General features: G+C 25.1%; 1 protein-coding gene across 2 annotated transcripts; it reads left to right on the top strand.

Annotated features, from left to right (window-relative positions):
- Positions 1-3,261: 3,261 nt before the first annotated feature.
- LOC132921096 (uncharacterized) lies at positions 3,262-11,743 on the top strand. Of its 2 annotated transcripts, none has more exons than XR_009660831.1 (17): positions 3,262-3,422; positions 3,510-3,666; positions 3,782-3,921; positions 5,728-5,917; positions 6,655-6,797; positions 6,873-7,035; positions 7,102-7,244; positions 7,323-7,485; positions 8,538-8,992; positions 9,231-9,384; positions 9,685-9,821; positions 9,903-10,018; positions 10,431-10,555; positions 10,665-10,831; positions 10,921-11,233; positions 11,327-11,410; positions 11,519-11,743. XR_009660831.1 is itself a non-coding variant. In XM_060983932.1 (17 exons), exons 1-17 carry the CDS (start codon positions 3,365-3,367, stop codon positions 11,624-11,626), a joined length of 2,832 nt encoding a protein of 943 aa, XP_060839915.1. In that variant the 5' UTR covers positions 3,262-3,364; the 3' UTR covers positions 11,627-11,743. The 2 variants fall into 2 exon arrangements, 1 of the variants encoding a protein (XP_060839915.1); XM_060983932.1 differs by having other exon boundaries at positions 10,921-11,231; positions 11,309-11,410.
- The last annotated feature ends 1,871 nt before the right edge of the window (positions 11,744-13,614 follow it).

Here is a 13,614-nt window from a genome sequence, read left to right as displayed (position 1 = left end):
ATACTTAAGTCCTACCTAAGAATCAATGTGCAACGTCAATAGACAGCAATCGTCACATTAGTAATGTATAATATAAGACAATTAATTATGAATTATGATATCATGAATTTACGTTAACTAACATCTTACTCGGAAATCTCAAGAAAATATCTGGTCGAAGATCTAAAATTAAAATTACAAGTTTTAATAACCAGGTAATATGGTTATAGAAATTTACCATCTTCTCATTAAAGTAATACATTAATATGTAATGATATTTAGAGTCCATTGAAAAGTTGTTTTTTTCAATTATTAGTACAGTTATAATAATGTATGACTGTTCAATTTACTAAATTAATTTTTAAGCTAATTTAAATTAACTAACCGGAGAAGTTATTCTGTTATATATAAAGTGTCAAGCGTATCTCATCATTGAGTAGGATCCTATAATGAAAGTGTTACATTTTAATTTAATTATAATTTAATATATACGCATATGAAAAACGAATCTGAGCAAAGATGGTAAGCTATAATTCTAAAGGAGTATTTCATCACTTGTATATTTATATTGTTTTTAGTGATGTTATTAGAGGTGGGTTGTTCTTATTTTTGTAAACAAAAAATCTCAAAAATTGTATTATTTATAGTAATTATTATAATTTATTACTAGCTGTTAATAATTACGTTTAAGTGGAATATAATAGCCTGTGTGATACAAACGTATCGTAGAACGGTATGAATAGGTTCTTAATATAAATAACATAAAATTAATCTAAATTTTTTTTTAAATGTAATCGTGATAGGTAAGTATTATAATATAATATTATTATTAGTAAATAATAGTATATAATATATAAATATTTATATAGTGGCGAAAAGTTTCAAGTTCGAATAATTATTTTTGGACTACAACAAGTTAATCAAAATCTTTATTTTTTGTTTGAATATCAAATTTTGACAATATTCAGAAGTTTATAAAAACAGTTTTGTGTATATATTCTTAATATAATATATTTATTGTTGTAGAAAAACTTATGTGTGTCCTAGTATTACATTTTAAAACTTCTTTACTCGCAAATACAAATTATAAACATTTTATTACATACAAATAAAGAAAATTATTTCAAATATATACAAATAGCGTAAAAAGAACTAAAATACTTTTTTGAAAAATGCTAATTTAAATATTTGGTGATGAATTCAAGTCTTTTCACTTTAAAATTACATCAAAATAAATATTTTTAATTTTTGACTGTTGAATAGGAACTAGAACTAATTTGTGACCAATAACCACTTTCAAAGTTAAAGATAGGAACATTTTCCCAATTAAAAAAAAATGTTCAACCAATACACTTATCATTCTACTCTGCAGGATCTAAAATACAGTTTAAAAAAATACTAAAAACTAAAAAGTCTTCAAATTTATAATTACAATAAATAAGTTAAACAATTAAGAGGATAATCACTATGTTGGAAGCTGAGACTATAGGAACATTGAGTTTCAACAATTACGCATAACACGATTTCACCAACGTTAGTGTTATAATTTATTTTAAATTACGGTTTAGTAGTTGGTGTGAATAAAATACTCAATAGGAAATGATTTATCTCATAACATCTGCAACTAGTTGTGACCTCTAATTTCGTGGGTATTAAATAATACCCAGGTATTAAATATACCTACACTTATTCACCGTGGACACCAATTATTGGTCAAATCATACAAGAACACGTTTACATTTTTTATAAGATCATCTTAAATAATAGCGAATAAATAGCATTGATTTATTTTTTTTTTTACATTATATATTATAATGCTTGTGTTATAGACAAGGTTACATACTCTCTCTACTCGCCGATGGAAATATGAAATCGCAAAATCTATACTACCTAAACAGAATATTTTTATTATTAACCAAATTTATGTAAGAATAGTGTCCTTTTTTGTTGGTCTGTCAATTTTTAGTTACAACAAAAAATCAAAATCTATTTTTTTTAAAGTGGTTTTGTCTAAAAATTCCTGTTTTTCATTTTTGTTAAATAACTCAGGATTTTTTACTTTTGACATCCCATAGTATCAACTAGATCCAATTTCCTGTCAGAAAACACTATCAAAAATGAAAAGGCGATGATAGACTTAAAAAATATTTATCAATATGAAATCAATAAATTCATAACTCTTCTCCTCAGAATCAATAAAAAAAAAAATACAAAATGTGTATATTATACGTATAAAATATTTGTTTTTTAAATAGTTGCTCAATGTATTTAACTAATTATGCATATAAAACGTAAATTTTTTTTTATATATATACATACTATAATTTTTATAGCATATATAAAAAGTGTATGTTGTTGGTAATTTATCTAGATTGAGCATACTGAGTGTGTACCACCTAATATCTGAAATATATAAAGATATTAAATTAAATATTTAATTAATGGGAGGTCATCTTATTGGTCTGTGTAATTTTCGATCAAAACTTACAGTTAATTTTTCAGCCAGTTCAGTTTTTTTTTTTTTTTTAATTTACAATTTAAATATTTAATTTTATATAAATTAACTAACAACTTTGGTTTATCTTTATTTCTAAAAAAAACAACTATAAACAAAATTTAACTTACTCGAGGTCTATAAAAATAATAATATTTGTCAAACAAATATTAGTTTTTAATTTGATTGAGATAATATGTTGAAACATTTTATTGCAAAAAATTGTATTTTATTAATTTTTTACACATACATTTGTTAGACAAATATCGTATAATTATAATATATACCTACGTACCATTGAATAACATTGTTTAAATGTACTTACTAGAACATTGTAATAACGTGCTTCTATATTAAACAAATTATATTATTTTTAAATTACAATTATGCCTTAAGCGAAATACAATAATAGTTTCGTCGAGTTAATCGTACAGTAAATTATAAACATTGTAATATATATACAATATGTATTATAAATTACGTATATTTCCAATGTTAAGTATATCCACATTAATGTATGGGTTCCCAGCTCTATGTACCTATAATAAATAAATAACGTATTATTTATTATCAGACGTAATCTTACTTTATAATTAGCAATTTAATATATACTACTAGTATAAATAATATTTAAATAGCAATAACAAAATACATTATGTGTAATTTATGAAGTGGACAGTGGTAACTGGTAATAGGTATATACTATAAAGTAAATCAGCGTTTGGAATAGGTAGAGGGGATTTTTCTCGATAAACCTGAATATGTACGTCGAAGCCGAGGTAAACACAAAATTTACGTCAAGATATAATATTAGTTCCGATACGATTTAGGTAGTCATACGCAGTAAAATATTTTTATACATCGCCTTGATATTGACATTATTTAGATATAATGATATTCAATTTTTTATCATTAATACTATTTAGTTTACATTTATACGCAACAACAGGTAAATATATATATATGTAATTGTAATATAATTTTAAATACAATAAACTTATGATGGCTTGATAGAATAATTTTTTATTTGTTTTAGCTGCGCAAAAGTCAAATCATCAATTCTTAGGATGTTTTTTGGATACAGAACTATTAACTCTTGGAGAAGAGAGCCGTACCTTAACACCAATATCGCCTCATGCTTGCTCCACGTTTTGTTCCGGGAAAAGATATTTATTTTTTATTCTTAAAAATGAGTAGGATGTTGTTTTTATATTGTATTTTAACTGTAGTATGAAAATAAAGAAAAACGTTAATTACATTTTTGATAAATCACCAAAAAAGAATTTGACTACTGTGTAATTTTTCCAGGAACTGTTATTGTAGCAAAAATTATATATCAAGACTAATGAAACAGTTTGATAATGAGTGTACGATTAAATGCACAGGAGATGAATCGGCTTCGTGCGGTGGAAAAAATTTAGTGTCTTCATATGTAACAGATAGTTCAAGTAAGTAAGAATAATTTGTTTCATGCATTTAAAATCTTAAATGTATTTAGTTTTTAATAATATATTATATAATATGTTTTAACTTTTAACAAATATAATATATATATTTTTTTTTTTTTGATAATTGTTTACATACAATATCTATATATTTTTATAACACCAATCATATCGTGATTTTTATAAACATAAAAAAAAATTAAAAAACTTACTTACTCGGCCTACTCATCAAAACAACGAGCGTTTACAAAAATATCGTTTCATCTCGTGGCATACAAACATTTTTATGCTGACATATTATGCTGTTGAAATAGTTTTCTAATGATATAGTAAATAAATATTTATATTATATTAATATATTATAGCCTAATGGTCGAGACAATATTCTACGTCTTTTCCACGAAAGTAAACGCCTATAATATATATATATATATATATCAATGGTTAAGAAGTTAATAAATATTTATGCAGTTTTCTCAAAACTCATTTAGAACATATTTTTAATATTTATTATTGTAATATATGTATATATATGTATAGGTATGTTCAAAATATTTTAAATAAAATGTTTAACTTTTTGAAAATGGAATAAGTACTATTTAATCAAAATTTAACTGGACTGGCCACATCACACTTTATTTGTGCGATTAACCAGCCTTTTTATTTCAAAAATTGTATCTTGCATACCTAACTTTCGCCATGTTATGCGTATTTTTATTTAACTCTTTAGCTTTAAAGATACTTACTATCATTTACTCCACGAGACTTACGATTAACTTATACTAATACGAACCTTTTAATTCGACGAGTGCTTTTATTTTTCGGTTAGTTTTTTTTCAGCTAACTATATTTGTTAAAATTACTTAGAACTTTTACGAATACAAATGTAGCGTTACATTTCATACAGGATATTTATAAAATAAACTGTAAATAAACATAAGTTAACTTTCATTTATTATAAAATATTTATCATTCTATTCACAATATTTTTTTGATGAAATGGGGTAAAATCTTTTTTAAATTTAACGATACTCACCGCCCACCACTTTGTCCTAATCAATTTTTGTTACAGTTACCACACTTTTCTATACTGTATTTGAACTATATGATTAATATTTTATACTCCCGGGAGAATTTTTAGATGTAAAACTCAATCAAATTAAAATAATATTTTAGATTCACTATAAATATTTAGAAATATTTGGACCTAATAAGTTTATAGTTATAATTTTTACTAAAAACTGTTTAGCTATAATTTATCATTTTTGACACACTATAAATGAAACGATGAATGAATTGATTTTACAATTATATGTGACGTTTGCTTTTTTATTTTTTTTGTCTGTCATCAGCTTGGAGCTATAAAAATGCATAGATTTTCAACTTTTTGAGGGTGGTGTCTGGTAAAAAAACAGATCTTATGGGTATTTTAAAGGGTCAACAGTAAAAAATTCCAGTACTTTTCAAAATAACTGAGAAAAAAACAAAAAAAAAATAATAAGGGAGACCATTCATTTTTATGTTAAGTCAGCATTTGACAAAATCAAATGAAAAACTTTAGATACTTGACATTTTGAATTTTCATCAAATATATATATATATTAGTATTTTCTAAGTATGATAAAATATTTTGTTTTTATTTGAGCTATTTGTAGAAATAAAATGAAAAACAAGTTTTCTTACAAATTGTTCATTTACTAATTAAAATCGAAAATATGTAGTCATATATATTATTTAAGCGATGATAATAGATGATACCATTTTATAACTTTCATACATTTCATTCAAATTTTGTTTTACTAATTTCAGTTTCAAAGAACTTTGTTGGACATGGTAGTTTTCCAATACCAATTTATTTAGGATGCTACGCTGAATCTCCAAATGATGACGAAAATCGTATATTAAAAGGGCAAGCTGGACCTTATAATAACAATACACCTCAAAAATGCTTAGAAATATGTTTCATGATGGGCTACTTATATTTTGGAAACACATATGGGTAGGTAACAAATAATACACTATACATAATAAAGAAAAATGAGCAAGACTATTGAGTACTTACAATTATAAAATTTTTCATGCCATAATATTTTTTTTTGGGGTAAGATTTAAACTTTTTGCACTTGCTTCAGCTTTTAAATCTTAAAAAATAAATTAAAATCATACCTTTGTAATCTTAGGGCCTTAAAATTCTTAATGCAGCAGTTAAAAATTTTCAAATAGACTCGATACAAAAACAAATTAATGCATAATATGTTATTTTTTAAATTTTAAATTGTATATTTGAATAACGCTTAAATCTATTAACTAATTGCCTACTTACTTTTTTATACAGTTACAATACAAATAAACAATTATGTAGAACAACATTTATTTAAAAATCACGTGGTTATAGACACTTTAAGTGGTTCGATTACCCAGACGGAAGGTACCTACCTAATATTTAAAACTATAACTTAAGTTATTATTCTCAAACCATTTTTAATAATATGTTAAACGTACAATTACTTTTAATTTGTGTTTATAAAAACCAAATATTATAATGATAATATCATGGTTAGGTATCAGTTAATACTATTACTTAATATTGTTTAAACTGTATTAATACATTTAAGTTATTGTGGTTTAGGTATTCATTATAATTAAAATAATGTAATCATTACCTAGCATTAAGATTTTTTCAATAAAAGAATTTATCAATATTAAACATAGGAACATCTTATTTGTTTTTTTTAGAAAGGAGTGTTGGTGTGGAAATCAAAAACCATTAAAGTCCGCGAAAGTAGAAGACGTTAATTGTGATACTCCTTGTAGTGGAGATAATAATCAGTTATGTGGCGGGGGATGGAAAATGGCGATGTATTCAACTGGAATCACTGGTTATTATTAATTATTTGTCGGGTGTTTTAATACATAATAACATGTAAATAATATTAAAAATAACATAATTATAGACTATACAGCAAAAAATTATATTGGGTGCTACGATAGTAATGATGATGAGGAACCCAAAACCAAAGAAAAGCGTATAATATTTGAGATGAATACAAATAATAGCCCTAAACGGTGCATGAATCTTTGTAATATTCAACGATTTAAATATGCTGCCACTAAAGAGTAGATATTCCGTTTTTTATAATTTATTTATGAATTATTATTAATGTGTGTAATATTTATTTATAGTAAAGTTTGTGAATGTATGAATTCCGCACCACGTCATAGTTTAAAAAGAAGTCAGAGCGATTGTCATATTTTATGCACAGAAAATCCATCTGAATATTGTGGTGGCAGAAATGCATATAGTATTTACAAAACATTATTTTCAGGTATAAGAAAATGCACATTTTATTATAATTAATAGTATAACCTCGTATTATATTTATTGAAAAATGATAAAAATGTAGATCCTCTGGGGAAAGTGAATGCGAATCATATTGGATGCTTTAGAAATTATAGAAGACATCCAACAGTAAATGGTTGGGGAATAACGTCTTCTAACCTTACTCCTAATCATTGTGTGCACAGTTGTTATGCGAGAAGGTTTCCGTATGCGGCACTCATATCTTCGTAAGTAAATAAATTCAAATAGAATTTCTAGTAATTTAGATAGCTTTAATTTAAATACGAAATATTTTATATCAAAAAACATATCACTATATTTCCAGAAAATTGTATTCATTATTATTTTGTTTACATTTTATCAGTACTATAAACAGAAATAAAAATAATTTATTTACATAATAGCTAAATAGCCATACAAAAATTAAATAGACCACAAACTTTTTCTTTAAAATTAGTTGAATTAATACATTATAATTTATATTAGGTATAGGCGGTATAGCATTTAATATTTAAGGCTTAGTTTAAACTATTTTAAGAATCATTTTATGAAAAATTCATGACTCAATTATAAAATAAAATTGTTTTCCAAGTCTTATGTTTTTTTCATCTTTAGTTATTTTCGTCATGTTTCTGGTCTAATATGTATGTATTTTAGATATAATAGAGAACACAATTGTAACCATCCATTATGATTTTGTATGGTACATATTTCATATTATTTCATTGATATTTTTCCAGTTTTACAACAACTTTAAAATATTTGAATGATTATACTTTTGAGCTAAGAGTAATGAGTATCATGCTTCGAGCAAACTTTTTATTATTTGCATATTATTCAAAACATGATTGTATTCATTCCAAATGTTGATGGGATTTTTGTAAATATATTTTTCCCGAAGAAACTTTTTTCGTTAGTTACATCTTACATATAAATTCTACTTAGGTTCATAAATCAGTTATTTTATTACTTGCTCTTTAATTTATGTTATCAAATGTTGTTAATACTATTTCTTTTAGATAATTAAAAAAATAAGATAGCATGTAGGTATTCGTTAACTAATACAGTTAAACATAATAAATAATAATATATTATATCAAGAAAATTCAAGCAAACATACTATATTATGGAATGCATAAATAAATCATTAAATACTCAGAATATTATAATATAATTTAACATTAAAAATAAAATAATTTGAATACGAGATACAAAAAAAAAACATAAAGTAATAAACATAAAAAATATTTTTATACAAATGGCATAATTTATGTTGTAGGAGAGAATGTTTATGCAGTTTTACTAAACCTTCGATAGATGGTAAGATTGAGGACACTATGTGTAATACTATTTGTTCTGGTTCATCTCAACATACATGTGGTGGTCAAAATGCGATAGATATATACAACACTGGATTAGAGTGGCGGACGCATACGGTTGGAAATTATTATTTAGGTTGTTTCGAGGAAAGTCAAAATAAGAGAATATTTCATGGGTTCTCGCGGGCTTATGATGTGAATACCCCAGAATTTTGTTCAAACCTTTGTTACAAACTTGGGTTTCCTTATTCGGGCGTAACATATAAATCTGAATGTTTTTGTGGAGACCTACCTCCAAGCCAACCTAGGTTTTCTAAAGTTGATGACAAACAATGCAATACTAAGTGTTCGGGTGATGCTAATCAATTTTGTGGAGGCGGCTGGAGAATGGGCGTGTTTTCTACTGGATTAGTTGGTAAAATTTAATAATTACTACCTAGTTATTAATACATATAACTATAAATAATTTTCTTGTATTTATGTTTTATTAATTTTAATTATACGATATTATTATTTAAGTTAAAATTGTATAATATATCAACTAAATATAATTATCTATAAACTCATATAATACTATAACAACGGTAATAACTACAAAATTTTTATTTGTATGTCATGTAAAAAAATTAATTATTTCATTTTTAATCAACCAGATTTTGAATTCCAAGATCAAAATGATATTGGTTGTTTTGTACAAGAAGACATTCCATTATATTACAGAAAATTCGAACTTATCAACACTAATGCACCTGGTAAATGTTCAACAATTTGTCAAAACGACGGATATACATTTGCAGGAATTATGGGGTAATATATATCTTTTTATAGTACAATTATATATTATTTTAGAATCTTCCTATAAAAGTTTTAATAGTCTATACTAAAATGACTCATGGTTTTTTTTTAGAGAAATGTTTAACTATAGAATCTTATTATGTCTCACATGCATGTTCTGCCCAAGCTAATCTCCTTTCAATTCCAATTACCATATCAGACCACTTATTGAAAAATGCTTCTAATTCTAGAATAATATGTTATTATGATTAGCATTGTCAATACTCATACATTTTAATTATTTTTAATTTGTAATGCGTATTGTTGTTATAGAATCAATTGCTTCTGTAGTGACCGGAAACCAGAAGATGATCAGAAAGTAGATGACACTTATTGTGATATAACCTGTGTTGGCGATTCTAGTAAAACGTGTGGTGGTGAAGATAGAATACACGTATACGATCTCTCAAGTAATCATTGCAATCAAAAATATAATGATTTCTAGTAGATAAAATAATAAAATATATTAATTTTTATGTATTGTTTTAAAGAAAAATTTATGGAAACGATTATAGTTCCTGATAAACTACTAAGTCTTGAAGACTCTTTCGAACAACTAAACTTAAATTCAACTTGGAGTCATGATGTTTTTATTGCACAAGAACCAGTATGTAATAAAATTATAATAATATAAGAAAATTAGAAATATTTTAAATCAAAAATATATTAAGGAGATTTTATGGTTATTAACTGATAAATCAAAGTAAGAAATATGGAATAAAACAAAAATTATTTGTAATAATTTATTACTAAATTATATATTTACTAATAAATAATAATCAAATAATTCTTTTAAAATTATTCAAAAATTTATAACACGCGTAGTAATAATATAGACACTCTAGTATACGTACATTATTCTTACATGCCATGTGATATTGATACAGTGAAATAATACGTTTTAAATGCCAATGAATCACTCTCACTGCACATTGTAATAATAATGTTACTGAATATAAACGATTATTAATATTAAATATATTTTCAAACCTATACATTGTACTACATTTTGATAACAGGATTATGAATTCGTTGTTTACAATAGTTCTGAACAGAACTCATTCGTGGATAATGGAGAGCTAATAATAAGACCAACAGTGCTATCCGATAGTTTTATCAAGAATGGTGAATTGTTATTGAACGGGTATATTTTTTTAATTCAAATTGTTAATTCATAATTATAGACGTCTTTTAAAAACAAACAAACACGTATTTTAATCAATATAATAATAATATTAATATCATGTTTTTAGTTGTACAAAGAGTATAGGATCTGCTAACTGTGAGATGAGTGCTGTGTCTTTTAATATATTACCACCTGTAGTTTCAGCGAGACTTACCACAAAAAAAAATTTATTATTTCATTTTGGACAAGTGGAAGTTATTGCTAAATTACCAATAGGAGATTGGATTGTTTCAGGTAAATAATATAAAAACGGTCATTAATTAGTTACCAGTTCAAAAAATGTCTATACTATTGTAATAAATTCATGTTTTTTAAATTATTAGAAATAGCTTTGGTTAGCGTAAATAATGAGTTAAACAAATTGGTATTAGCCAAAACAGTTGGAAATACCGATTTGAAATGTAACGGAAGCGATGAAGGTGCAAACTTCTTAAGATACGGATTGGAAATTGATCAACTATATTATATCGAATCGAAAGTGATGAAATTAAAATCGGATAATGGTTGGCACAATGACTATCATACATTCAAACTGTCTTGGTCTTCCGATAATACTATGGTATTTGAAATAGACGGCGAGGGTCACCGTATAACTACGGCGGATTTACCAACTAATACCATACTTGAATCCGAGGTACCTACACCTAAAATTATTACCAAATTATTATTATTTATTATAATAATTTGAAATTCTACTTATTTTTATTATAGTTTTTCTTGTCTATTGGTGTGTCAGTTGGTGGTATGAAGAGTTTCCAAGAAGGATGTTTAAGTAATGGCCATTTAAAACCATGGACAAACCTTGATAATAAGGTTGATAATTAAAATAATTATCTTAATTTTTTTTTTTTTTTAAATAATATAAATAGGCAACAACCTACTTTATAGGTTTTTATCCACTTTTCTTTTTAAATATTATAGGCTATGTTAAATTTCTGGAAGGACAGGAATCACTGGTTACCAACATGGAGTGACGACAAATCAGCATTACGAGTTAAACAAGTTAAGATTACATTATCAGAAAGTTAATGTTATAACTATATCAATTCATTTTAAATAAATTATACAATGACATAGTCAACAATATTATGTTTTGTTTAAATAAAAAATTTAATAAAATACAATATATGGAGTATTATATTTCAATATTTGTATTAATTATTTTTGATTTTCAGATTATGACATTTTTAGATTCTAAACGAAACGACGAATCTATTTGATCTTACAATGATGTGTATTTTCTAAGTTGTTATTATTCTGTATGTCATTACTTTTTGGAGTAGTTAAAACATTTCGATTTTTAATTCTGAGGGTGATTCCTGTAGCAAATTCGATCTAGTAGATTTTTGAGTGTGTGTGTGTGGGTGCGTGTGAGGTGGAGAAGAATTTTCGATAACATTTGTTTCATTTGTTTTAGATTTTGAGCGGATAGATGGATGTATTTATTTAAATAGGTATGCGTTTTTTTTTTGTGTGTACCTACCTATGTGTACATAATAAGTAGTTAAAAATATGCTCATAGAGTTTCAACTTTATATCAGTGGTCAGCAACTTTTTTGGACTCACGGGCCACATTCACAAATTAAAAAGAATTTGCGGCGGACCAAACAAAAAAAAAATTTATTTTCTTGAAAAAAATACTGTTCAAAACTTTAAAATAATAAAATGTATAAAAAAAATTCACTCAACGACTGCTGCACAGCAGAACGATTATCTATTTAGCCCCACCCCTTTTTATATTTAAAATTGTAAATATATACTATTATAGGTAGGGTTCTAAATTTGAAAAATTTTACTTGAAATGTTTCAATTGAAATATTGAAAAATATTTTTTCTTTTTTTAAATGTGTTCGGTTCGTAGACATATTATATGTCTATGGTTCGGTTATAGTTGATTAGAAATAATACATTGATTATATTTATATACAGAAAATATTGATAGTAAATATGCAAAAATATGCACTATACATTTTTGATATTTATCACTTGTATTATTAATTGGATCCTTATTGGTTATTATTATTATTATTTATTATCATATTTTCTTTGTTTCACACAATAAATCAACTTTTGAAAATTGTCACTTGCAAGTTGACGTGATTATAAATTTTAAGATATAATAACTTATATTTTATTTTTCATTGCAATGAAATATTTCAAGAAAATAAATTTCATGAAATTTTAAAACCCTAATTATAGGTATACAGCACTAGGTATAGGTACTTCAATAGTGCGGTGTATAATAATAATAATTCACAGAATTATTTTATGTAGGTAATAACACTAATTACTAATAAGTAAGTTTAATAAGGTACCTACTTACTATTAGGTTTTAGGTAATATTGTATCATGACCAAAATAGAAATTAACGTTAATGATTTTAAAGTTTAAATATTGATAGAATTCAATCAAAATCATAAGAATTAGAAAATTATTTTGTAGTTAAAAATTAATTAAATTTTCAATTTGTTATTTAATACAAGGTTCCTTTCATAATATATGATGTTTCTATGAAAATTTTAAACATAAAAAATTCAAATTTAAACACAAATGCCTTTAATATCCCTTATTTCATATTTAAACTACAATGGAATTGGATGATTAAAGGTAGGTATTGATCGTAGGAACTTGAGATTTTTTGTCATAATACTTATGTTTATGTATAATGTATATTATTATTTTCTATGCATACCTAATGAAATTAAGTAAAAATGAAGATACACAGGTAATGGGTGTTTTGTCTAAGTATATTTATACCTAATACCTATATAACACGCATGGGTAGGTATCGAAAAAATCATACTATAGATGTAGTGATATTATCTACACTGTGGCCAAGTCTACTCTTTCTTTAGTCAATAATTTTAATTACTTCATTTCTACTTTCGTGAGCAACAATGTTTTTTTTTTTTATTGTTTAACACTTGGCCAGTTTCTGAGTTGACCTTTTGTGGCTTGTACAGTAGTCAGCAGTGCATTGTCAACATCTGGCACCGATTCCCAAGTAGATATAGCGT

The sequence above is a fragment of the Rhopalosiphum padi genome, chromosome 2 (genome assembly GCF_020882245.1).
Source record: "Rhopalosiphum padi isolate XX-2018 chromosome 2, ASM2088224v1, whole genome shotgun sequence".
Classification (NCBI taxonomy): Eukaryota; Metazoa; Arthropoda; class Insecta; order Hemiptera; family Aphididae; genus Rhopalosiphum; species Rhopalosiphum padi.
The sequence above is the reverse complement of the archived record's forward strand: the minus strand, read 5'-3'. Positions and strand labels throughout refer to the sequence as shown.